Source organism: Brachyistius frenatus, unplaced genomic scaffold (genome assembly GCF_029030835.1).
Source record: "Brachyistius frenatus isolate BFR_SWC_R1_liver_20210118 unplaced genomic scaffold, ASM2903083v1 Contig_10, whole genome shotgun sequence".
In the NCBI taxonomy this organism is placed as follows: Eukaryota; Metazoa; Chordata; class Actinopteri; family Embiotocidae; genus Brachyistius; species Brachyistius frenatus.
In genome coordinates this window covers 1,638,534-1,665,668 of record NW_027210609.1, presented here as the reverse complement: position 1 = coordinate 1,665,668, position 27,135 = coordinate 1,638,534, and the positions used below count along the sequence as shown (strand labels likewise).

General features: G+C 39.1%; 4 protein-coding genes across 5 annotated transcripts; 3 read left to right on the top strand and 1 right to left on the bottom strand.

Annotated features, from left to right (window-relative positions):
• Positions 1-5,133: 5,133 nt before the first annotated feature.
• On the top strand, positions 5,134-7,694 carry cisha (cytokine inducible SH2-containing protein a). 2 transcript variants are annotated; one of them, XM_069690797.1, is made up of 3 exons: positions 5,134-5,823; positions 6,337-6,500; positions 6,717-7,694. In XM_069690797.1, the coding sequence occupies exons 1-3, from the start codon at positions 5,804-5,806 to the stop codon at positions 7,211-7,213; spliced, it is 681 nt and encodes a 226-aa protein (XP_069546898.1). In that variant the 5' UTR covers positions 5,134-5,803; the 3' UTR covers positions 7,214-7,694. The 2 variants fall into 2 exon arrangements, with proteins under 2 accessions (XP_069546898.1, XP_069546899.1); XM_069690798.1 differs by having other exon boundaries at positions 5,135-5,429.
• hemk1 (HemK methyltransferase family member 1) lies at positions 7,600-14,973 on the bottom strand. The gene is made up of 11 exons (XM_069690796.1): positions 14,712-14,973; positions 13,601-13,774; positions 13,399-13,490; positions 13,235-13,328; positions 12,995-13,132; positions 10,921-10,985; positions 10,615-10,664; positions 10,421-10,526; positions 9,035-9,130; positions 8,656-8,766; positions 7,600-8,407 (listed from the first exon to the last, which is right to left on the bottom strand). The coding sequence occupies exons 1-11, from the start codon at positions 14,790-14,792 to the stop codon at positions 8,374-8,376; spliced, it is 1,041 nt and encodes a 346-aa protein (XP_069546897.1). The 5' UTR covers positions 14,793-14,973; the 3' UTR covers positions 7,600-8,373.
• A 498-nt stretch (positions 14,974-15,471) lies between these two features.
• Positions 15,472-20,685, top strand: nprl2 (NPR2 like, GATOR1 complex subunit). The gene is made up of 11 exons (XM_069690795.1): positions 15,472-15,928; positions 17,142-17,233; positions 17,333-17,501; positions 17,614-17,722; positions 18,420-18,556; positions 18,891-18,988; positions 19,246-19,282; positions 19,535-19,628; positions 19,738-19,855; positions 19,948-20,090; positions 20,181-20,685. Exons 1-11 carry the CDS (start codon positions 15,851-15,853, stop codon positions 20,246-20,248), a joined length of 1,143 nt encoding a protein of 380 aa, XP_069546896.1. The 5' UTR covers positions 15,472-15,850; the 3' UTR covers positions 20,249-20,685.
• Positions 20,686-21,701: 1,016 nt separating this feature from the next.
• zmynd10 (zinc finger, MYND-type containing 10) lies at positions 21,702-27,107 on the top strand. Its single transcript, XM_069690580.1, has 12 exons — positions 21,702-21,798; positions 22,540-22,648; positions 22,770-22,886; positions 22,967-23,020; positions 23,166-23,303; positions 23,417-23,505; positions 23,649-23,743; positions 24,957-25,129; positions 25,605-25,730; positions 25,838-25,959; positions 26,059-26,184; positions 26,487-27,107. The coding sequence occupies exons 1-12, from the start codon at positions 21,710-21,712 to the stop codon at positions 26,584-26,586; spliced, it is 1,338 nt and encodes a 445-aa protein (XP_069546681.1). The 5' UTR covers positions 21,702-21,709; the 3' UTR covers positions 26,587-27,107.
• The last annotated feature ends 28 nt before the right edge of the window (positions 27,108-27,135 follow it).

Genomic DNA, 27,135 nt, shown 5'->3' with positions numbered 1-27,135 from the left:
CAAACAGTGTAAACCTTTTAAGATACCAAAATCACATCCTCAATAGTTCATTTTACTTGGAACAAGAGTGTGTACCAAGAAAAAAAACAAAAAACCTATTTCTTACCTTGTCTGTCATTTGTAGGGGCACATACTTTTTTTTTTTTAATCACGTTGTTCTGTGTACTATTTTCACTGTAAGAGTCCAGCGAACACAATTCTTCCAAGCTTTTAGTTTTTTTTAGTAAAATTAAAAAAAAAAAAAAAGGCAATGGATGTAAGGGGTTAAAGGACCAGTATGTAGGATTTAAGGGGCTTTATTGGGCCAACTGGAAAAAACATATTATAGTAGTTATTTTTTCATTAGTGTTGAATCACTTGAAACTAAGAATTGTTGTGTTTTCATTACCTCAGAATGAGTTCTTCATATCTGTATGTGACCAAGTGATAATACACAGCGGCCAGAATAAACTGGAACTTGAGACTGATGTAGACAAAGATGTGAGCTTTATTACATTATAAAAAATAAAACATAGCTTCAGTGTACTGGATAATCCAACTAAACACAGGGAATAATGAAGGGGTTGAAATAACTATTTAATACAAAAAAAAATAATCAAATCAACCACCAAAGAAATAAAGAATGTGGGTCCAAACAGCACTGTCAGGGAGGCTGGTGGAAAATAAGGTGTACAACAAATAAACACCACTGCAAAACAAACTAATTGGAGCGAAACCAAACTATTTAACAGCACTACAATATGCTGAAACTTAAAAGAAACTCAAACAAAACATGCATAAAGACTGCCACCATTTTGTTCTCCCTGGCAGCCCAACCACAACCACACTGGAAAGAAATGAAACAGAAAAAAACAGCCCAAACATTTTTGTATTAAAACAAACTAAAACCTAACAAATGGTGGGAAAAGAACAGTGGTTGGCTTCTCTTAGAAGTATCTGTTAAAAGAACTTCCAGGCCTGAAACAAAGCCCTTCCCCTCAGTTGGGAACATGCAGGTGCCTGGAGACAAAATCACCACCAAACGAAGGAAGGCCTCAGCATGAGCACAGGTGTGCAGGAAAGAGGCCCAGGTGAGCTTCCTGCCTCCCTTTGTAGCCTCTCTCCTCCCTTCCTGTCTGCCTGGGTCCTAGTGCTCGACTGGTATCTGCCCGTCCACGTGCAGGAAACCGGTCCTGCGCCGACATGTTTCTACAGTAGCCAAGAAGGGACAAATCCAACGTGGATTCCAAAGAGGGCCTTTTGAGTTTTTGCGCTTTTCGCAGGCCCCATAGATTCTCTCACACGCTTGTAAGAGGATGATGAGGTGAGGAATGTTCAATTGGTTGCAATCCTCAACCTCACCAACAGATGTCACTAAATCTGACACACTGCTCCTTTAAGTTCAATATAGTCTGAGTCACTTGATGAGGAATGAGTATATAAACCTGTCATTTACCAACCATTTCAGTTGCTGTTTGCCTTCCCTTCCCTGACCTGTGTGTCACCATTTGCAAAATCCCTGTCGTAACAAGAGACAATAAAGTCCGACCTCGCGACCTACACGGTGGAACAGGCAAGCTTTGACAAACGTGTGCATCATGCAATAAAGCTGGCCTGCTTGGTTCTTTTCACTAGGGCTGGGAATTAGTCATTGTCCACCGCCTAATGCCGCTCCACCAAAACCTCTCCCAGACACTATTTGGCAAGAGCACAATCGCTGCATCCTGTGCTTAGCACTGCTGATGGATTACTGTGATTGGATTTAAAGAAATATAAACAAGCCTGCGTGTGTTATTACCCCTATAGCCGAGAGATTTATTATTGCAGCCAAACCATACTCCTTTGTGCTGTGCCAGTGCTGGAAAATGGTCAATGCAAGGCTAAGCTAAATGTAAACACGAGCATGCCAGCACCCACCCACACACAATGCTAGCTTGCTCATGTTTAGCAGGTACAATGTTTACTATGTTGACTATGGGATAAACATGCTAAATTTGCCAATAATAAACAAGCTAGTGGTGAGGCAGATGCAAATGTTATTAGGTAGGCCTATGTGATCATAAAGTACTTTTTTTTTACCTGATAATGGCACTGGGAGAGAAGTTAAAAGGATATTCAGTATAGTTTAGAAACCATGAACATCTGTACAAAATATAGCACCAATGTATATATATATATATAATGATCTAAACCCTGCATTTGAAGTCCTGCCGGATGACGACATGCATCTGAAAAAAAAAAAAAAACCTGGGAGACCATTTCACAGATTTGATCAAAGACACATCATGACTTGTTTTGTCAGCTGAATTCATATCAGCTGACAAACACTTTCTTCAGTTGAACCCAGCCCTGATCAGCAGTTCTTCACAGGTCTGTTCTCTGCAGCTCTGAGGACAAACACATTTTTCTCCCCTGATGTACAACGGATGAATTTATGTTGCTGATTCCTGGATGTGACGCTCTTCCCAGAATCTTCCTGAATCATCTTTTTTTTCTTCACATTGGAGGAAGACAGCGTTTCTTCACTGTGTTCAAGACATCACTCTCAATGACTCTACTAGCAAGTTCTAGACGTGTAACGTGTTCACAGGAAAACTTGATTATATTCAAGATATTTGCAAATTTGTGGTGTTGATTTGTGTAGTGTATTATTAACAAAATACATCTGTGCACTGGGTAGTGAGACAACTTTAAGATATTGTAAAACCAAAAATGAAGCAAGAATATTCAATGAAGTTGACAATATTGTTCCAAAATTGCAGTTAGAGGGATTTTTGCTGGCAGACTTTTTTTTTTCATCTTAGAATATAATAATGGCAATAAGTGTAGAATTGAAACAGAGCAAACATGGGCCAAACAATGGCTGTAATATGTCCACATATTCACAAGCAAAACAAGTCATTTAGTATTATTTACTCGATTTTGTAGAAATAAAACAAAAAAGTTTTCAGTTGAAAAATAATAATGATATTTTTTTTGCTTTATCAGGAGAGTGAAAGTATTTTCTCTGAAAAGAGATTGGGAGATCTACATAGACATTCTGTGCAAAGCCTCAAAGCTTAGTTTTTAAAGCATTTCTGCCTTGAAACACAACATACGTAGTTGTTTGACCTCGTGGCTTGAGCAGAAAGCATACAGCAACTTTGTAATCTTATTGTCACGATGCAAAAAAAGCACAGTCACCGGATTGCTCAGAAAACTAGGAGATAAAATGAATAAAGCGCCTTTGCTTTTTATTTGAGGATCACTAACCATAAAATGATCACTTTATCTATTGATTAAATGACTGCCTGTGCCAGCATAGTTTAAATGACACAAATTTAAAAACATGAAAGAGGTACAGCCTGAATATTGGGTCAAATTATATTTATAATATAACCAAAGGAAGATGTTTGGCATAAAGGACTCTCAGAAATTAAAATCAAAGCCACACCTGGGCTATTTATGCAAGTATAAAATGCAGTTCTGCACTATAAAAACTAAACAATTAATCCTAAACAATTAGCTGCAGTTTAGAAAATTAATCTATGACCATTTTTAAAAATGTATTTATCATTCAAGTAATCTTTTTAACAAAAAGGACGCAACTATTCTTGTTCAGGCTTCTTAAAAGTGAATTTATCTGCAGGTTTCTTTGTCTTCTGTGAATTCAAAGTGAATCTCTTTGGGTTAAATACTGTTGGTTGGAGAAAATAAGACAATTTAAGATGTCAGTTTTGGTTCTATAAACCTTTGCTGGGCATTTTTTTGCTTTTTGCTGACACTTAATAACCAAATAATTTGTCCATGAGCCATGGAAATAACTGATCTCCACATTCACATGAAGCTCTGCGCAGAGCCCAGATTTCTCTGGCTTTCTCCCGCTTTAGAACTGTTGTGAGTGCAATGATCTCTTCAAAAGTTTTCACACAAATACATAAAGTATTACTTATCTGTATTAAAGTAATTGACCTCAATTGGAAGGTGGAAGTGGGGTGGTGCACGTACTCTAACTTTGAATCTTAAAAATTCTTAGTAATCTCTCCTAAAGAGCTATCCAGTTACCAAATTGTATCATTATCCAGTTAGATCATCTTTAATGTGTGGCAAAACTACCTGTTCGCATTATGCAACCCAGGATTGGTGGCCTTTAAATTACAGACAAATTGGAAACACTGCCATCATATCAAGCATTCAAATGAGGAATATAACTTCATAAAAATATCGTTTATTAGAAGTATTTCAGGCTTTCTGGTTTTAGGATGAATAACAAAACCCAATCATACAAAAGTAATTGTAATGTTCCTTTTTGCTTCATGAGCCACAAAAAAAAAAGAAAACCAAAAACATATTTTTTTAACTGCATCCAGGTGGGACAGATCTGATCTACACGAATTCTTAGAATGGAGCTCATTCCAGGATTTCTTGGAAAAAGTTGAGAATCAGCTATTCGGGATCAGCAGGCTGTCCTGAATATGGTTATGATTATGATACAACATATTTTAGTTCTTGCTTTGTTTCCAACCATGTGTGAGTGAGAGACAGACGGCTCAGACTATTGTTGGAAGCAACATTTTGAAAACTTTTGCCCTGAACAGGATGTGCCTCAGATTTATAACAATAAATACAGCATCATTGTCATCCTCGATGGCCCTTATTTGGCCTGATTCTCGTAAAAATAAACAAGATATCAAGTCAACATGCAGCTGGGACAGAAACAGGCTGATGTGGAAGCGATAGATTCGATAGATTCCCTGGAAAAGAAATGTCAGGAGAGATCAAATGAGCACAAATGCAACTGCAAGTACTTTCAGTACACACTCCCGGCACAAGTAAGCCATTATAAAGTGTGAGCAAAACGACATTTTCTCTGGCCTAATAGTAGAGTGAACCCATTTAAAAAAAAATTTTTTTTAGCTTATTGTCACAATAACAAATTGTTTTCTAGAGTATAATTACTCCAGTCCTCCCAAGAAAACCTCTCGCCGTGTTTTTCCACCAGAATTGAGGGGAAATCTATATTACTGGAAATAGCCTGTGTGCATTCCTATTATCTTTAATGTTGAGGCGGTGAATTCCCAGAAAGAAGGCTCTGTCAGGGCCGCCCGGCGGGGCGGAGTCAAACCCTGCAATTATTCCTGGAAAGCCGATAGGCAGAAGCTGCCGCGCGGTTCCTGGGAGCGCGCGGCCGGTTCAGCGAAGGCTGGAGCCGCCGGGTGGAACCGGGGTGGAGATGCGCCACAAAACGCGACCCGACAAAATGTTCGAGGCTCTGCGCGGTTATCCCGAGAATAAGTCGGGAAAAACAGACCGGTGTGACTCCAGAAACGGCGCTAATAGCGGAGCCGCGAGCCGTCAGGAGGCGAAACGACGTAGCCGCGGCTGTTGGTGCGGAATGGGAGTTGGTGCGGCCGGTATGACGTCAGAGCCGCCGGTGCTGTGAAGTTCTCAGAATAGACTTCTAGGAAACGGTAAATTTTAAAAGCCAAGCCTTTACACACTGTCCTTTACACATACGGATCCCATTCTGGCGAGAACACACTCCAAACCGCTGCTGCGGAGTTCTCCATGATCTACACCAAACCTGCTTTTAATTTTTTACTGGTTTATTCTAAACTGCAGGACCGGACCCTGATCGGATACGCGAAACAGATCGTGTCTTTTTTTTTTATTATTTTTTTTAAATTTTTCATCGCCTATAAGCCTCCTGTTGATATATATATATACCCGATGTCCCATCTTATCTTTTTTTAGTAGATAAGGTGGTTTTTTTTTTTTTCTTGACATATATACTTGGAAGAGGAATACTGACCAGGTTATAACCCAGGGGGTTCAAGAAAATAGCATGATTCTTTGTGTGGCTGGGTGAGTTGACCTTTCCTTTGTTTCTCTGTTTTCCTTTACTTGAGGGTGTTAAATTACAGCAGAAAAGAAATATAGTAGTTGAAGTAATGCGCTCTTAATTTGTGTTAAGTGGTATGTAAAGTTGGTTCGTATTCTAAAGGTGAAAACTAGAAGTCGTCTTGAAAATTCAAAACGCAGGCCTACAACACCAAAACTAAACGCTGATCTTAATTAAAACATAATTATTCGTAACTTAGGTTATTGATTTTAACATATGGCACAGTTTCCTATTTTTTTTACTTCACCAGGAAAGTTACGATTTTTCAGGCAGCAATACCAATGAGCTACAGATAAACAAACAAACAAAAAAAACTTTACCCAAAACAAGTCTGAACAGAAATGTGATTATATATTATGAAAAAGACTCTGTTCTCACAGGGTTAGATCAACTTGGAAACCTTAGACCTGCTGTAATCATTTCTTCTGCTGTGCTTGTTTATGTCAATTCAACCACATCCTCCATCTTATTTCTAGTCCCAGAGGTCTTCTGCCCACTGCTCAGTCTACTGAAGCCCACCGGGGCATGCGAGCAGGAACAGTACCTCCTACCCCTTGCCTTCAAAGCACCCCTTCACTATGGGACCCCACAAAGGATCTGCGCGCAATCGCCAGCAACTTTTGCTATTTAGAGAATTCAGGTACAGTAATAAAAGTGTTTCACATTTCACGCCGATTCCTAGAAATACGATTCTTAAAAATCACAACCTGTTACAGGCACCATCTGTTACATTTCATTTTCTGCTGTAAGCGGTTTAATTTAAATGATTTGGTGAAACATCAAGCCACATACAGGACAGTAACAGGATAGGACAGGCTGTTCACAGTGACTAATATCTAGGAATTTGTGTGCGTAGGATGGTACTGGGGAGCTGTGACTGCAGCTCAGGCCCATGCTGCACTTCAAGAGGCTTCCGAAGGAGCCTTTTTGGTACGGGACAGCAGCCATCCTCTGTACATGCTGACCCTCTCCGTCAGGACTGCCCGTGGACCCACAAGTATACGGATCCAGTACAGCGGGGCCCAGTTTCTGCTCGACTCCAGCTCCCCGGCCCGTCCCAGCCTGTCGTCCTTTCCCAGCGTGCCCAGTCTGGTGCAGCACTACATGGGACCAGAGAGGAAAGCAGAGGAGGGGAAGGTGGAAGAGACGGCTCCTTCGAAACCTTCTCAGCGGACAATTCAGGAGACGTCTGTGGTACTAAAACTGAAGCGTGCCGTGTACAAACCTCAGAGCCTCCCCTCTCTACAGCACCTCACACGCCTCGTCATTAACAGACACACCGACTGCCATGACCAGCTACCACTCCCGAGGCCTCTGCTGCGTTACCTGCACGACTATCCCTTCAAGGTATGAGGGGTCCGGCAAATCCATTATTATGGCTGAATTTCAGCTGACTTAAAGGTAAAGAAGAACTGTCACACGGGTCCTTTGTGCCTGCAAAGGATTGCTGCTTCAGCATTTGGAGGCCAGTCACAACTGGACACAGGGTCACATTGTTGCTTACAAAATATGTGCAAATTCTGTTGATACTGACGTGTCTGGTTTCAGAACTGATATGTCGAGGACTGGGTGGCGAAGCGCGCCAGAAAAAAAAAAAAAAAAAAAGACTTGTGAGCAGAACGCAGTACTGTAATCAACACCTATTTTATGATGGATGTGGAAATTGTCCACATCTATTTTACCATAATCCCTCTGGATGCACACACTGTTCGCTAAGAAGTATGCTTATTCCATTGAGACACCTTTTACACCATTTTATTTTTCTCAGTAAAGCATTTTTTGTACCTTTTTACATGTGTACCTTTTTCTATTAAAATACCCAACTGGAATCTAAGCTGCGTTACATCGTTTTCTCATTAATCTGTAATGCTTAAAATACCACTATTAGTCACAGGGTAAAGGGAAACGCTGTCATCATCATCATCATCGGCATTAATCGCCACATGATGAATGCACTTGTGACACATTTCGAAATGTTTTTTTTTTTTTTTTGCCCTCAATCCCCTTTGAAACACAAAGACTTTGAGCTTAAAGCAAGTGAGAGAGTCAGATTGTGTGAGGAAGTAAGGCCACATTGTGTATGCTTTTGCTCAACAATGCGTGCCGCCAGCATCTCAGTCAGCGAGTGGACAAGCGAAGGGGAGGACCGTTGATCAGCAGATTCACAGAACTACTGAATGCTTCCTGGGAGGAGGGAGAGATTCTGAGAGGGAGGGTTCTAAGAAAAGCCTCGGTAATTAACTTCAGCTTTGAGCCCGCTTTTGTGCTGTCTCGCACACATTTTTATTGTGACGCAGAATGTGATCACAAATGTTAACGGATTAAAAGTGCAACAGTGAGATGGAAATTGTATGTGCTCGTGCAAATTGGGAATTTTGAGTGATCAAATCAGCGTGAGTGTGTGCTTAGTGGCTCAGTGGGGGTGGGGGAGCTGAGTCCGCGGCGACCTAAGCTAAAGCCAGTGTAATAGGATCTCCGTTTCCCCAGTCCTGATCCAGCTTTCGGTCCTTGCTTTACTTCTCTTTCTGAAGGATGCAGAATCGTGGCCTAAAAAACAAAATGAAGTTGGTGTCACAGATGCTGAATCTGAACTCGCATTGTAAAAGAAACACAAAGTAAGACGACAGAAGATTTTTTTTTTTTGTCAGTGCAGCCTTTTAGTTTAAATCAAATCGACAGTGATGGCCAAAAATGATGTGCATGAATACAACATCATCATGAAATCACAGCATGCGAGATGATGACTAAATTATTTAATGATTTCCAGGTCACGGATATGAATAGGTTTTTCAAACCTGCCGGTGATGTCGTGCCGCGTCTCAATATACTGCAGCTCTTCCACATTCACCTCCACCCACTGTTGAATAAGCGGAGGGTGTCTGGGGTCCACCTCCAAGTAAACACGACTGTTATTTACCAGAAAAAGAAGACGAAATGGATTCAAATGCATGAATCGGCAGTACAGGCTTATCAAAAGCAATGAGATGAGAGCAGTGGCACATATCTGGAACTGTATTCACTGGAAGTCTTTTAGAGAGCTTAACTCATTAAAGAGGGAACACGATACATGTGTTTTCCAGAACATGCTGTTCTTGTGACAAGCTGCCGCCACCGTTGGGAATTAAACCCATGTGGGTTTGTCTGTGTGTGTGTGTGTTTGTATTGGTCAGTTACCCATGATGTGACAGAATCTGTGGAGCCAGCATCAAAATCTGTTTGATCACTTTGAGGCCGTCTTTGCCGCCATCTAAAGCAGCGTGGTCCTCGAATCTGGGAGCAGCAGACAGTAATGACACATCACTAAAATGCATACATGGTAAAAAAAAAAAAAAGGTAAGTTTTATTCTTATGTTATTAATTTTTATAAGTTTTACTTGGTATTTTGGTAACTCTGAAACAAACATTAAATGTAATATGTATATATATATTTTTTAAATTTGTTAATAATTATAAAAAAAACAAATCATTTTTATTTTAACCCCCTCATTACCATTCAGTCTATACAACCAGTTGATCAAAGGTTTCTATCACACACACACACACACACACACACACACACACACACACACACACACACACACACACACACACACACACACACACACACACACACACACACACACACACACACACACACACACACACACACACACACACAACCAAAAAAAAAACCAATACATTTACAACCTGTTTAATTTAAATTTAGTTATGGCCAGAGTGTACTGTCATCTTTTTTTGAGCATATGCAATTTACTTATTCTATAGAAATGTATAATTACAAGTAAAATGTCTTAAAATTGCAGCACGTACAAAAGCCAAATCAAATATGAACTGCAAATGAGCAAAGCCAGCTTGTTTGCCAGCCATGGCGAAAGCTAATTATTTTCCACTCTTTTGCAGTTTCTTAGTTAAATATAGTGATATGGATTAACCAAAATTTTGGTAATTTAGTTTGTTGTGGCACACATATAAATTAATTCCCAAATTCAGTCCGAGATAATAAAATCAGCTAAATTAGGCCTGCTAACAGGTCGGTAGCCTAGTTTAGCACAAAGCAGTAACTGCTGTTTCAGCTCGGGCCAATAGTGTAATTCATAATTGAGGGTGGATGTAATAAACTGTAAAATGTTTCCATCTGGAAAATGGGCTTACCTCGACAGCCCCGAAACTCGTATCCCTTTTTAAAAATAAATTTCTACATAACTACAAATTCGTCTGAGGCACAACATACCAGGTAATTAATGCTTCAAGACATATTTGTGAATTATGTTCTTACAATTTGAATCCACCTGTGAATGAGTTGATGATACTTTCTTTATTCACAAAGATTTGTTTATATGCATTATTTACTGTATATCTTAAACATTTCTATCAGTTATTCATATACACCAGTTACAGACACTCATCTGGAGGAGTTATTGTTGTTGAAAAAGCCATTATACAGTCCCATTTTTAAACTACTAATTATAGTTCAATTGAATGTGTAAAATATTTGCTAACAAATCATTTTATTTAGGTAAAATACAAGTCAATTTTCAAGGCTGAAGGCATTTTAGTCACCTAAAAATTTCAGGTTCCAGAGCTGTCATATCCTCTGAAAACAGGTACGGAGGATTACTGACCAAAGCGGAAACGGGGCTACAGTGGCTCAGCACAGTTTCTGCATCTGACAAAACACATATTTAAACCTTTTATCATCAGTGTGTTTAAGTTTGTCATTTCAAAAATACAGAATTCATTTTGTTTTCACTTACCTCTCATTACATCTATATGATAAATCTGTAATCTGTCCTGTAGCCTCAACCTGTTGAGAAGTGAGTCATTTTTTTCTTTTTTAGATAGCACCAAACCACAACAACAGTCGTCTTGGACACTTAACACAGAAACGTCCTGACAAATCAACTTTATAACGTTAGAATTTTTGTTTTATCAAACTGCATTATCAAATTCTATTATATTACTTCATGCCCCAATTTAAATAACATGTATTGTAAGTATTAAACGATATCAAATCAGTAAGACATTTAGAACTTTGTTTACATCCTATATGATGCAATTACCTTAATGCATTCTCTGTTGTTAAAGCCACCGCATCTTGGCTTCGATCTAAGGCAAAGGCTTTAAGCTGGTGAAAGAGAAACAAACACCACCTTTACAAACTGCTCTTTACTGTTTGGATACTAATACCTCTGGTGGAATTTATTTTTTGCTGTATTTGTCTGTTCGAGAAAATGAAGATATTTTTACGACTTTATTATCATAAAAGAAGAAAAATAAGCATCAGATTATGACCGGACAGTAGATAGTATGTTTGGATCAGCAGTGAGCTGAGAATATGTACAGAGTATTGTGATGTGAAGAAAATGGTGTATCCAACCACAAAGCTATTTCACTGAGCCATGGGTATTTCATGAATAGCTAATAAAAAAAAATGTGTCATTGGCAATTAACCTAATACTTTTATCTTCTATTAAGCAATAGATAATTTAGTCTTTAAAATGTCTAAATTAATACAAAGCTAATACAATGTACCAAAAAGTACCAAATTAGTCTAGCCTAAATAAAACAATAAAAAAAAACTTACAATATTCATATGTTTTAAACCTTGACCAAGAACTTAAGTGGCAGTGTACGTCCATGTCTGTTCAGACTTTTATAATACTTAGTAAAGACTTGGAAGGAATCCTTAATGTGTTCACATGCTTGGGCAATAAAGCCGACTGACAGAATAGTGCTTCAAATGTAGATGTTGCTGCAAAGAAGCTACAAATTCCAAAATGTGGATGCTTCACACTCATCTTCAACCTGACAGCACAGAACATCTCTAAAGGCACCACAGTTTATGTTGCCACAGTAATATGGTGTCACCAATTCAGTATCCAAACAAATGGAAAGTTGTTTTAACAAGAAACTTTTATAACAATATACTATTTAACTTAAGGTGATATATATGTGTGTGTGTGTGACTGTATCCGAAGGTGGCAGTCAGACTCACCATGCTGACCCTCTGTGCATGAGCCTGTCCTTTCAACTGAAATATATTGACTCAGTAATTCTTTGATTTTGTAATTCTTTGATTTGTGATTCTTGAATCTTTAATCTTGTAATTCTTAATAATTCGTATTGACAGTCTTATATTATTAGTTTCTTAGTTTTAGAAAAGACAGTTTATTGTATCATTGTTTATCTGTTCATTTTTCAATGGAAATACATAATTTCAACAACATTCCGCGATCTACTCAGAACTGGGTCGCGTGGTAGTGGTAGATTGCGATCTACGGGTTGGAGATCCCTGGTCTTCAGTCATGCTAAATGTTAAATAGTAACGCCACAGATTTTACAGATCAAAGTCTGCTTACAGGCCTTGGGGAGAACTGCTGCTATAAAAAGCTGTATAAACTCTTTGATGAATGTTTCGTTGGTTAAGGCGGAAGGCCACAACTTGAAATGAGGTGTGGCATTACAAAGAAGTGAGTTTACGAGACCTCTGCCGCCTCCTAATCCCTACATTAGCTGCTAGTATATCACCCCTGAATATCCAACTAAATTAAAGCTGTCATTTTACATTATGGGTAATGCAAGTACCAGGTTCTTACAAAGAAGTACAATGTGCAGAATAACTTTCCATCAACAGTTTGACCCTGTTAGAAGAGAGCACTGCCAAATTGGTGAAGAAATCTCTTAATGTCAGCGTTGCTTAATGCTTACAATGGGAAAGCTAACGAGTACGATCAGCAGATATATTCACCATGCCCAACATGTTAGTGCAGTGTGTTAACGTGTTTATTATGTCATTATTTGTGCTAGAGGCAATGTCAGAGGATTAAAAGTAATTCCAGTTCATCCTGAGAAGGAGAACATGAAGGCCCCCGCCAACTTTTACACACAAAATGATGAAACTAATCAGCACACATAGTCTTGGAGCAATGAAAGTCTGTGCACATGTTTTGCCAAACCACCTATGAGATGTTGAGATATTTCACCGGACAAGTGAATACTTCGACCTGCTGATGGTGTGAGAGGGACTGAGGGGTAACCTAATACCAACGGCTGTTATCCGACCAACTGTTGTCGCCATTCGGCTAGCTAAAATGTGGCTTAACATCTATTTCACGTGAGGAACACAAACTTTACCTGATGCAGACTCTTCAGCAGACTAAGCGAAATAGCACCGGAGCCACATCCCACTTCCAAGCATGTTAGCTCAGTGTCTGCACCCGCTTGAGTCTCAGTCTTCATCTGCAGGTCAGCGAGCACAAGTTCAACCAACTCCTGCACCAACAAAGAAAAAAACAAAACAATACCACATTTCTGGTTGTGTGATGAATCACTTTATGTTGTGCACATGTGCAGCCTGTTTTTGTCCACTCCAACCTCTGTTTCAGGTCTCGGTATGAAGACGGGAGGCCTCATCTTCAGCGTAAGGTCTCTGAAGTCCCACTCCTCAATCACATACTGCACTGGCATTCTACACCAAACACACGCAGTAAGTGTTTGAATTGTGTGGTGTTTATACAAAGATTTAAGTAGAAACCTACCCAGACAGACGTCTAGTGCAGAGCTTCCACACCTGCTCTGTTTTTTCCCGACTGAGAAACTCTGTTAACCTCTCCGCCTCGAGACTTTCTATCTGTATAAAGAAATGGCATGTAAGAACAGGAAGAGACGCAGTTAATTTGAACGCGGCTATAGAGACATTTCATAAGGTAATGCAAATGAGCTCAACAAATTTCAACTTACAGTTTTAGCTCCAAGCAGATGAGCGACGATGTACTGGCTGGACTGTTCAGGCTCCGTCACACCTTTCTCCTGAAAGTACCTCTTCCATAAGTTCACTGCCTGAAGTGCTGTGATCCTGCCTGCAGGTACAGCTGGAGCGCTGCATGTACGCACAGCATGGGAGATCCAAATCCCCTAAAAGCATCACATTAAAGATCTTTTTTACATAACTTCACATTAAGGGGAATTCCCACTACAACTGTAAACATGCAAGCCTATTACTCCTTTCATTCACATATTTGGATTCAACAAAAATATAAATTCAATACTTTTGTTTTTGCTCTCATGAGTTGATCCATGACGTCTTTTATGCACGCAAAAAGTTATTTTTTTCTCAAACTTTGTTCACAAATTTCTGCACTTCACCTTTGCCAAGATAATTCAACAAGATGCTGATTGGACAGCATGAATATTGCACAGCCCACTCTAAAATGAGTAATTTTATCATACAACACGATGCCACAGATGTCACAAGTTTTGAAAGATTGTGAAATTGGCAAGTCGACGACAGGGATTCCTCCAGATCTGTGGCTTGTAAATTGAATGTTCATTTCACTACTGTGAGCCATCTCAAACACTGAGAAATAATTTGTGAAAAAAAATATGAGAGTAATAAACCTTTTGTGTGCACAGAAAAACTCTTCGACTTATTTTGACTGGTGAAAAGTGTGAGCAAAAACAAAAGTGTTGCATTTATATTTTTGTTAAGTGTAAGTAGCTGATGAAGTCAGGGATTCAGGCTGCTGCTGGGTATTCACAATGAATTTCTGCACAGGTTAGATCCAGTTTGTCCCCCACTTTCAGTCCGATAGTCATCACCTTTCTTTACATAACCAAGCTCAATAAATAATAAAAAAAAGCATGATTTGTGGTATCATGTGATCCGTGTGTTATATGAATAATTAAACTGCTATAATTAGAAAAATAAAGTAGTAGTCACAGAGAAGCAGCTACAGCCAGTTATTTTTGACTCATTATAAACAAACCAGTGTTGTCATTTTGTCCTTGTGTGGTCAAAACATCTATCCTCAGAGTCCACTTCCTTAAGACAAAAATTTACACGAGCGGTTACCTTTGGTCCACCAATTCTGCACCCAAAACCTCTGAAGCTTGCACACAGCGATCTTCTCCACATGGTTAACGTTAACACCATCAGTACTCATTCAATTATCAGCACTCACAGCAGCGCAGCTTGTATGGAGTCGGGCAGTTGTCTGTTAACAGGGAGTGATCCCATAAGTACCCTTTCTATATTACTTTTATCGCCGTATATGTAACGTAAACAACATTGTCTGTGATCGGACTAGTTGTCAGTGTTAGTTGTGTTTCCTACACATGGCGCAAACACTTATACACGTGACCAGACACAGACGCACAACGCTTCCACATGCGGCGGATTTCTGCGCAGCACTGACTCTAGTGAACCTTGGTGCATTTAAGTACTGTGGGAAATATTAAACTTCTCAGCATAGTACGCAGCAAAAAGCCAAATAGCGCTGGAAAGCACGGCACATTATAGCTAAATTATCACATTAAGATAAGTTGCACGGCACATTACAGCTAAATTATCACATTAAGATGAGTTAATGTGTATCGTGCGAGGGGCCGGCGGTCACTTTTTTAGCAAGCGCATCAACCATGAAGTATCTGGAGGACAACTTTTCCGTTTCCTTCGGCACCAAAAAGTAAATTACGTAACCTGCAGCAGATTTTGTGCTATTTTTGTACAAGCTGTTTGTTTTTACAAAAGTTTTTCATGGTACACAGGCTACGACGTCCACTTTTTTTTTTTTTTACTTCGTGTAAGACGTCCCTTATTTCTCTCAGTAATTTACGGGGAGTCCCTGAAGGCAGCCGTATTGTTGTTCCTCTGTCTGGTGTGTACTCTGCACGGATGTGTCAAGTTGTTGAATAATTTAGTATCAGGGCGACAGCAATTTTTTTTTTTTCTTAAACCAATAATAACACATTTGCTCGCCCGTCGTCCGACGACAGAACTGCTCATATACATTTGAAGGAGGTCTCCATTTGGTCTTTTAAAGCTGGAGGCTAACCCGTGCTGTTATTTAGCAGCTGACGATAAACAGGGAAGACACACAGGAGACTGTCACCTGAAACTGAAACGATTTGGCTCAAGTTAGTAGAGCCAACCAGGTTGTTAAGCCGCTTGATAAATTCGCATTGTCAAAAAAAAAACAACAACCCTGTATAATGGGCATGACCTCTCGCATCGAGTGTATATTTTTCAGTGAGTTTCATCCTACTCTGGGCCCTAAAATAACATATCAGGTAAGTGTGCAGATATCATGTTTGGTAAAGTGGGGATCAACTTCACAGTTCACCTGTTTTAGCAGGGATTGTTGTAATAAAATGACTACAATTGTATTACTCATATTCATAGCCACCACCATACGATTGTCTATATACATGATTTTTTTTTTTAAATTTATTTAGCTTCTTTGTGTTTATTTGAATTTTCAAAGTAATTCAAATATTCGTATTCATTGTAAAACAGGTTTGTAGTTTTATATATTCTCTTGGTATTAAACTGCTGCACTCACTGGTCAGTTCATTAGGTACACATTGGTAGTACCAGGTTGGACAGCTGTAGGCATTTAGAGCTGCCTGAATTTTTCATTGCATAGATTCAGCCAGGTGCTGCAAACAACCCTCAGAGAATTTGGTCCTTATTGATTTTGATTGCATTACACAGTTGCTGCAGACTCTTGTGCTCAGCACCTTCGTGATCTCCTCTTCCACCACATCCCAAAGGTGCTCTATTAAATTGAGATCTGGTGATTGTGGAGGCCATTTGAGTGCAGTAAACTCAAGAAACCAGTCTCAGTCGACATGACACGATAACCTGCTATCTGCAACAACCTATACTGTTAAAACAAGGCGCGATGGACCCATGAATTAATGTTGTTTACAACACAATTCTGACTTTACCATCTAAATGTCACAAAAATCAAGACTCATCAGACCAGGTAGCGTTTTTCCAATCTTCCATTGGCAAGTGTAGTTGAGCCCTATGCCCACTCTGGTCTCAGTTTCCTGTTCTTAGCTGACAGAAGCGGCACCTGTTGTGATCTACTGCTGCTGTGGCCCATCTGCTTCAAGGTTCCATGTGTTGTCCATTAATATATGCTCTTCTGCACACCCTAGATTTTACAAGTGGTTGTTTGAGTTAATGTATTCAGTCAAACCAGTCGGGCCATGCTTGTCTGTCCTGTGCCATCACCAAGGCCTTTCACACAGAGAGCCTCCAATTACCAGACGATTTTTCTTTATCGGGGTGATGTCTGTTTCTCCACCATTCTGACGCTGGGTTTGAATTTAGGCAGATCCTCTTGATCACATCTACATGTCTAAATACAATGAGTGTCTGTAATGTGGTTGGCTGATTAGATATTTGTTTTAAGGAGCAGTTGAACAGCTGTACCTAATAAAGTGGCCTGTAAATGTATATAACCCAATAATATACTATGTCCTCTCCTGACAGGTTCCAGAAGAATATATCTCCAGGGAGCTCTTTGATACAGTTCAGGTTTATATTATCACCAAGCCAGAACTACAAAACAAATTAATAACGGTGTAAGTAATACAACACGGCTCTCCTTTGTATTTTTGTCTTGTTTTCTTGCCTGTATCAAACTCAACATCATCTTGTGTTTTTTATTATCTCTGTTATAGCACTGCGATGGGGAAAAAGTTAATCGGCTGTCCTGTGTGCATCGAGCATAAAAAGTACAGCCGAAACGCACTCCTTTTCAACCTCGGCCTTGTTTGCGATGCCCAGACCAACACGTGTGCCCTCGAGCCGATTGTCAAGAAGCTGTCTGGGTACCTCACGACTCTGGAGGTAGTGAGTGATGCATTGTGGCATCTACATGTGATTGCTTTGATATGTGTTGTTTTCACTGAAATATCTTAGAGATGATTTTATTGTACTTTTCTGCCTTGTTGTGTTGCAGCTGGAGAGTGGCTTTATATCCAATGAAGAGAGCAAGCAAAAACTTTTACCCATAATGTCCACCTTGTTAGAAGAACTTAATGCAACAGGAGCCTGCACCTTACCTATAGGTAGTGTTTTGCGTTTTACTGTGTATATTCCAGTTTTGTCTGCATCAAACAACCATCTGACTCTTTAACATACATGCTGATAAAATGAACGTATTTTATACAAGCAGCCCTGTGCATAAAGTGGTAAAAAAAAAAAGTATGGGAATCATCTTCAGGTTTTTAATTTTGTTGAAATCAATTTTTAAGATATTGATGCAGCACTAAAAGTCACTGACCAAAAGGGGTCCTGAGTGAAATTTGGCGATTTAATTTATTACCTATAGTACATATAAGGCAGCACAAAGACAGAGCAGCACCACTCTGCACATAGCTTTGGAAGTTTGTGCTGCAAAGACTGGAAAACATGAACTTTTTTTCAGAAACTCATTAATAAACAGGTTGTTTCTAAGTTAAATTTAGTTACACTACTTTACTAGCTGTATGAAGGCAGTGTTCAAGCTTTGTGTTTATTGTTTTGTAAAGCTTAACTTCTATATAATTATATTGTTTGGTATGTAACATAGGAACAAGACCCCAAGATTGTTAGAAGCTCATCCCTCGCAAAAAAGAGAAAAAAAAAAAGAAAGTAAAAAAATGTTTGGAAAGAGTGTTTGACTCTTTTTAGAAAAAGCATTGAGTCTCAAAAATATCAAAAATGCCATTTTAAAACCAGGCAATTTTTCAACATGTCTCCTTTCATTTTCTGTATCTGATTTAGATGAGTCCAACACAATCCACCTCAAGCTGATCCAGCTGCGAAAGGACCCCCCGATAGTCCAAGAGTACGATGTGCCTGTCTTCACCCAGTGTAAAGACCATTTTATTAAGTCTCAGTGGGATCTCACCACTCAACAGGTAGGCCTTCACCGTCAGCAGCATGTGGCTGCTGATATCCAGTGACACGTGCCACAATTCTGAGAAGCACAGCGAACAAATTAGTGATTAAGCGCTTATTGTTATCAGCTGTGTATAAAGTTTTTCATATCTATTATAACATGAATGGAAGGGAGGCATTCGTGTAGGAGAGGATGCCAAATACTGGTACAATACAGTGTTACTGCTGTAATAAAGGCACATATTCAAATGTTTTGGTACATACGAATATATTAAACTGCTTATTAATCTAGCAGTTGAGGACATGGAGTTGAGTACAAACCCATACCGGTCTGTTTTATATCATTTACTGCAGATCCTGCCCTACATTGATGGATTTAGACACATCCAAAAAATCTCTGCTGAGGCAGACGTAGAGCTGAATCTTGTTCGTATTGCGGTGCAGAACCTCCTGTAAGTATATTGCCGTAAATATAATACTCCACTACAGTAAGATCAAACACCGGCAACAGGAAAATGTGTCAGGATAAGACACTATTTTATTTCTTAATAATGAGGAACATCAGCACTTTAGAAGGCAGCCATTTTTGTTGTTTTTACTTGCTTCAAATGATGTAATACTTTGTGACGCAGCCACTGTGTTGCTGTTTAAACCTACATAAAAAAACCAACATATTAAGCTGTACTTAAATCTACTTTTTCCTTTACAGATATTATGGTGTTGTGACATTGGTATCAATATTCCAGGTACTAAATAAAATTTACACCACACAACACATTGAATTTCCACTACAAGTTGTGTATCTATAGTGAGGTGGAGCTGCTTATGAATGAGCATTAGGGACACTTAGTTGAAAAAGACAGTACTTCATCGAACATAGATAAAGTTAAATTCACTAAACGTCAGTTTCAATGGAATTATTGTGACTCTTAATACTTGTAAGAATTGAGAGTTAATTCATTTTGGTGGTTGTCTCGTGCCCTCTTATCTTCCCGTAGTACTCTAATGTGTACTGCACCACCCCAAAAGTCCAGAGCCTCATAGATAACAAGTCCATTCAGGAGGAGTGCCTGAGCTACGTCACCAAGCAGGGTGAGTGAAGGCCATGACTCTTAAACGCAAGTGTTCATTTTCCTAAATTGTGTGACGTTAACTGTACTGTCCCCCCCCCCCCACGCCCCCACCCCTCCATCACTATCAGGTCAGAAACGTGCGAGCCTGAGAGATGTGTTCCAGCTGTATTGTGGTCTGAGTCCAGGAACCACAGTCCGAGACCTTTGCTCCCGCTACTCGCAGCAGCTTCAAAGAGTTGATGAGAGGTCAATGTCGCTCACCCTATCAGTTCCTGAAAAGATTCAATCACAGATCAGAGTGACATTAGCTTACATGCGCGTGATATGGGTTTGTGCAGGAGGCTGATCCAGTTTGGATTGATGAAGTCGCTCATTCGACGGCTGCAGAAGTATCCCGTGAAGGTTTTGCGCGACGAGAGAAGTAGGCCGCCTCAACTTTATACCGGATGTCATAGTTATGATGAGATCTGCTGCAAAACAGGCAGGTTCAGAAGCGCTCCATACTGATTGTCTGACATAATATTAACTGCTGGTGGAAAACAAGTCTGCTTACATTGTCTTGATTTTACAGGGATTAGTTACCAGGAGTTGGATGAACGATTGGAAAATGATCCCAACATCGTCGTGTGCTGGAAGTGATGTGACATGAAGCCATGAGACTGAATGATACAGAGCTGCCTCAACCAAAGATGCCTTGAGTGAAAGAAAGTGTTTTCTTAAGTTTAACAATGCAAATGAAGTAGTGTTTTGTAATTTTATTAGCTTAGTTTTTTAGCAATCAACTTTCTGTTTAAATCAAGTGATCACTGTGAATCTTATTGATATTATTCAGAAGAGTATACAATACAATGTGACAGTTTGGCTTAAATCACTATATATCAGCCCCCTCTATGTGGTCGTATACAGTATATTTTTAAATACAGCAAAAGCTAGAAATGTCTGTTTCTGTTTGTTTCATACTCAGTTTAATCTGTATTGCTGTGACTGTGGAAACAAACCAAAATGATGTAATTAACTTTTACATAACCAATATCAGACAGAAAGGAGTCCCTCTCTATTAAACACAATAAATCTGATTATCTCTGCTGTGCTGTGCCCTTTGGCAAAAAAAAAATTCAGTCCTGCAGACATTGACATTTTTTAATTGATTAATGTGGAAATAAATTTGGTACAATAACCAGCATTCAAACAAAGCTGAAATTTATCTAAAGATCAGATAAATATCCTAGACACTGAGGATCCCAAATATGACAGGCTGGATTAAACTGAACATTTTTGAAAATGTTGCACAAAACATCTACTCTTCAATATAATCTCGCAGCCATTAAAAAGCGCGTCAGAGAGTAGAACTGAAATAAGTAGGTAGATACAGAGGGTCTGATTTTATCAGACTGTGGAAAAAAATATAACTAACTTTGAAATTACATTTTCCTATCATACTTTCAATACAGTTTTGATGTCATTTTATGAGTGTTGATATTTCATGTTTTTCAGTTTAAAAACCCATATACTAACTAGGGGATTTACCCAGCTGCCTGACAAGTATTCCCTAATTTACATAGGCTATTAAAAGTTCACATAAAAAACATATTTTTGGCTCATGGGTTAATAAATACAGCAAAACACAAAATGATTTAACAACAGTAACATTCCCATTACACACATCAATAATTGCATCAATAATGATAGCCTATATATATATATTCAGCTTTTTTGTTGTTGTAATATTTATTTTCTGCCATTTAAAAAAAAAAATAATTTAGCCGATAAAACATGAACATTTTCAATGCAGTACTTTTACTTGTTCATTACAAGGTACGTCAGCGAATCCGCTTACTTTGCACCGTCCCCTCTGGATTGTTATATTATTTTATTCTCTGATTTAGCCATTGGCAAAGATCTACCACCCCTCTATGGCGGGAAGCACAAACTGCGCTGTGTGCGCGTGCGCTTAGTTCACAGTAACCATGACAACCGCCGGAAACAACAGGTGCCGCTAACGCTATTTACGGTCACAAATAACTTCACCGGTAGAAGTATTGAAATTAATAGGTTTTTTTAAAAGTTTTTTTTTTTTAACTTTGGTTAATCTCTAACCAAATGGATTCGTCGGTGATTCTGCCTGTCGAAGCTGAAGGGTTTGTTCAAAGTCTGGAAACTTTCTCCCTCAAAGAAGTGGGCTCCTCGAGGTAAGAGCAACCAGCTGACGTTAGCAGCAGGGGCTACCTTAGTTAAAGTTGATGTACCAGCCGGTATATATTGTTATTATGTACATTTATGTACTATGTATACTAGAAACTTTAATACATTTAGGTCCTGAGAAAACACACAAAAGTGCTGAAACCCTGTTGTAGTCTTGATTGGGAACGAGTTAAATGTACTTACATCTACTTTAGTACAAATTCAAAGTACTTGTACTTTACTTGAGTGTTTCCATTTTATCCAGCTTTATACTTCTACTCCAATATATTCCAAAAACTAGTATACTGTACATTTTACTTCACAGACTTGTCTGAGAATTTAAATTAATTTGCAAAGTTTTGTTTTTTTTAATTTTTTTTATAACTAAATGCTTAAATGTTCCTTTTTGGGTTGAGAATATTGTCCTACTTCTAATAATAAATAAACTATTATTTAATTGTATTTCATTAACAAGGCAACTGAAATTGCTTTAGATAAGACATAAAACACATTGATGGATAATATATTAGCAAGATTTGAATTAACAATCAGTTATTCACTACACTTGAACATTTCTGAGCCTTCATTTTAAAAGAACTGAGGTATCCTTATTTCAGATATTTTTATATTTGACTCGAGGGACAGAAAATAGACCTGTAGCAGACAACCTGTTCACGTACAGACCACGTAGCGCTTCATGAAGTGTTTACCCCTGCTTCAACTCTATTTATGTCTTTGTGTGTTAAAAGGTGGTTCAGACAGCATGAGTATATAGAGAAACTTAATATGCAGGCAATCCTGACTGCGTCTGCAATGCATGATGAGTTTGTCAAGGAGCTCCTGGTGTCTTACAGAAAGGTGACTGCCAACACCGTACACACATGATGTCAAAATGTTTGTAGGATTTAGACAAGCCCTGCAGTTGTCCAGCAAGTGTCCTGAGCTGAGTGGTTTTTATTTTTTTTCCCCCCTTTTCTAGATACCTGTTCTGGTACATGAGATGATCCTTGTCGAGGTGTGGAAGCGCAAAGTCTTTCCCATTTTACGTCAGCTGCAGGACTTCAATCCCAAGAATACATTTCACATTTACATGGTGGTGAGTGTAAAATGAGATGTAAAATGATGATCAGCTGGCAGCGCTCATTTCTCATGCGTTCTGTTTTATCTCCCTCTCAGATCCACCATGAAGCCACAATCATAAACCTACTTGAAACGATAATGTTTCATAAGGTCAGTACGTACTCGAAAATCTCCAATGATATATTGTTTGCCGCACAATTTTAATTTATTAAAGATTAAATTAGACACATCTAGACATGATTGCAAATTAGGATTTATGTGATATCCTGAAATAGTCATGTGCGTTGTTGTGCAGGATTCATGTGAGGCAGCTGATGACTCTGTTCTTGATCTGGTGGATTACTGCCACCGCAAACTCATCCTGCTGGCCAGTGAAGCAACCAGGGATGCTGCCGTGACTCATGACCAACACAAGCTGGTATCCTCTATTGAGGTAAAAGTCTGATATCTGTGGCTCTTTTATTTAATGACACATTGTTCAGTCTGCTGCAGAAGTTTTTCTCTCTCCTAAAGTAATCAGTCACACTATTACGGCACTTTATGAAGGAGTTGCAGATGCAGAACGCTGCACTGGAGTTTGAAATCTCCCTGAAAGCCGTATCTGTGCTGCGCTACATCACAGACCACACTGACAGGTACAGCCGCATCTGAGAATTCACTTACAATTATATGTGACAAAATCATGTTTTATTTCCAGAGTAAAAATGAACACGCACTCAACATTAGCGAGAAACATAGTGCTGCTGACGAAATGAGTTAATCTGGCTTTTCTTTACAGTATCAGTGTTATCAGTCGTATGCTGTGCACACATAACATGCCTTGTGTACTGGTCCAGCTGATTGACTGCTGCCCGTGGAGTCGCTGCAGAGAAGGTATATCACACCACTTGCATGTTAAATGTCTTTAAATTTTCTCATCTAATGTGGGAAATGCGCTCATTTACTTTCTCTCAAAGAGTTCGATGAAAAGTTTGATACGTCTCTCCTAAAGACCTCTTACAATTATTGCATTATCGCCTGATTGCAATTATTTGTATATACTTACTGAAAGAAACAAAAGATCTATACTTTCAGTGCTTGAAACTACGAGGTTACCACGCCAATTATAGACTGGACGTAGACAAATCAATTGCAACAGAGGGACTTTTTCTTCTAAACAAGCAGCGGCATTTGTTTTGACAGATTATATAGGATGCCATGAAATAATGCTTTGTCATCATTTTGCACAGTTGTTTGAATCGTTTCCATTCATGTTTATAAAAAGCGCTGAATGAATGGAGGAAACGAACAGAACATTTCCCATGTCCATCAGTATGTCCAAATCTTTTTCCACCACTTGAGAATTTACTCTTTTAAATACTTCATCTCTTTGTACCTCCTTCTTCTGCTGTGATTTAATGGTTCCTTCAAAGGAGAATTAGCACCACCAGCTGTTTATCCCAAGGCACTTAACATCTAATCTTTAACTGACAACATTTCGATGAGCATCTATGGACATTAACATCACAGATTTAGTAACAAAGTCAAACACCACAGCCAACAAATGTCTCTTCTTATTCACGCAGTGTATTATTAAACTATGATTAGGCTTACACTATTATAGTGCCATAAATCTAACAGAAAATGACAATTAAATCGTTAATCGCAATTATTTGTATGACAGTTGATCATAAACAAAAATGTCATGATCACGACAGGCCTACTCTATTTACTATAAGGCGACCGGCAGCAGCCAACTAGCTTAGCTTATTATAAAGGAAACAGGCTGAAATAGCTTGTCTGTTTGTTTATGCAAATTCAACAAGATATAATGTAGAGAGCTTTTCAGGTGCTGGTAGGTAGATGTTGTTATCTTTGGACAGAACCAGGCTCAATGTTTCCCTCTTTTTTTTTTTTTTCAGATGACGGTAACTTAACTTTTAACTGCTATACAAACATGGCAGTGATAATAATCTTCTCATCTAACTGACCATGAAAGAAAAGCAGTCGATCCCTCAGGGGTCTATGTTAAAAAAAGGATTTTTATTTTTTTTTGCCTCTTAAATCATTTCTTATTCTATTGCCTGCTCACTGTCTCCCTCTGTAGGTGAGGTACAAAAGTTCATTAATGGCAAATGGCAGACGATTCCTGTTGAGGACCATTTAAAGATGACTAAACTAGATGGTCAGGTCTGGCTTTCCCTTTACAATCTGCTGCTGAAGGAGGACTGCCAAAGAAAATATGACTTCAACAGTTTCAACAAGAATCAGCTTCTCAAGGTAAACAGTAAATGAAATGTGGACTGACTCTTTGCATCCGTGACTGATTTAATCTTTCTTTTTTTTTATGGTCTTTGTGTTGGTCTGCTTATGTGGTATAGTTGTTCAATGTCTAACCTGATTTTAAATGAAATCCATCAATTCCTCTTCCATCCAAGTGGCTCCTGGATATAAGCCGTAAACTGATGTTTCGGAAGTGTGTGAGTGCCAGATCATTGTGCTTCCAAAATCGTATCTAATCTCCTCCCTTGTGAGACCTCAGATTCAGTTTCCAAAGGTTGTTTTGACGAAGAAGTTTCCTCCTATTATCAGCTTTCTTGTCCTCTTCCTGTTGCATTAATTATATAAACAGAGGGCCTTGTGCATCCTCCTGTAATCGCATTTTTTTTCTTATGCATTCTGTAACTTGTGTTCTGATGATTTTAAGATTGTTATTCTTGCTGCTGCATTATTTCTTACCCTCCATGTGCCACAGCTTCGGGGCTTCTTAACAGACGTGTTGATTGATCAGTTGCCAAACCTGGTGGAACTGCAGCGTTTCCTCGCTCATCTTTCTGTTACAGACCCAGCCCCTCCAAAAAAAGAGCTAATTTTAGAGCAGGTACAGTCACACTCACACAAATGTGCACAAATCTCTACACCTGAGTACGTTCCTGTGCATTTAGCCTTTTTAAAAAAAAATTATTTACTTTTTTTTATTATTTACAGATCCCAGAAATGTGGAACCACATAGTCGGAGAGAATTCTGGGAAGTGGAAAGCAATAGCAAAGTATCAAGTCAAAGAAACATTCAACCCGTCTGAGAGTGACTTGAGACAGCAGGCCCAGAGGTAATACTGAAAACACAGGACTAACTGGGTGGTGAGGGTACGGAGAAGAGATTCAATCCTGCACCGCATCAGTGGATAATCATCGCTTGTTTTGACTAGACTGGCCCAGACCTACAACTTGGATGTGATGGAGAGCTTACTCCCCGAGAAACCCAAGTGTGGATCCTGTGGAATAGAGGCTACAAAGAGATGCTCTCGATGCCAGGGAGAATGGTACTGTCACAGGTGAGGCAGATATAGGTCCAACACTAGTGTGAACACTGCACTGGACTGACGTAGGGAAGCGGGAGCCGAGCCTGAAGACAAAGCTCAAATTGAATTGTTCGTGTCCTCCAACTCTTACCAAACAGTCGTGAGCTTTTGATATTACTGAAAGAGTACGATTCGCATGAGCTGCTGAAAGTAGTTTTCATTTCGGAAACAGATAAAGAGTGTGTGGAAATGTACTTTTCAGTAACGCATATTACATATTTTTCACGTTTTTCCTGCTGATGTAAACAAGGCGAACATCTTTTTGCTTTTTACAGAGAATGTCAGGTGAAGCACTGGCCGAAACACAAGAAAGCCTGCCAGCTCATTGTCGAGGCCGCAGAGAAGATCCAGAGAGACCTGCACGTTAGCAGCTGAGGAGACTGTACGGACTGGATAGTCTCGAGTTACAAGATAATAAAAGAACCAATCTGCTTCTGTATGATGCACATTTTCTATAGACACTCATTTCTTTTAATGCCGGACAGCTTTATGCATTATTCTGGACTTTATTTTTTGGTTTTAAACGTACTGTAATACAGTTTTAAACTGCTCTGTTACTAGGTTCATACTCAAGCGTTTACTTGTTTCATGAAAGGGCCCGAGGAGCTCTCTTTCTTTCCTTCACCGTCGACAGATTTTATACTTCTTTGATCTGTGACACAGTAGGGGAGCAAATGCAACTCACGTCATTACACCAGCAGTGAATAAAACTCGTTGAATAACTTTCTCTACCTTGCAGGTATTTTCAAACAGTGAGACACTGAAGAAGTTAGGGATTTCTTCGAAGTTAATATCCCCTCTAGTTATGTTCCGAATTTACCGTCAGTGTTTTTGATTGTTGACGTTGTGCAGAGTCTGATGTGTCATAAAAGACAGATGAGAAGTCTGAAATAAACCTGATGGTAGGATTGGCTGCACTTTATT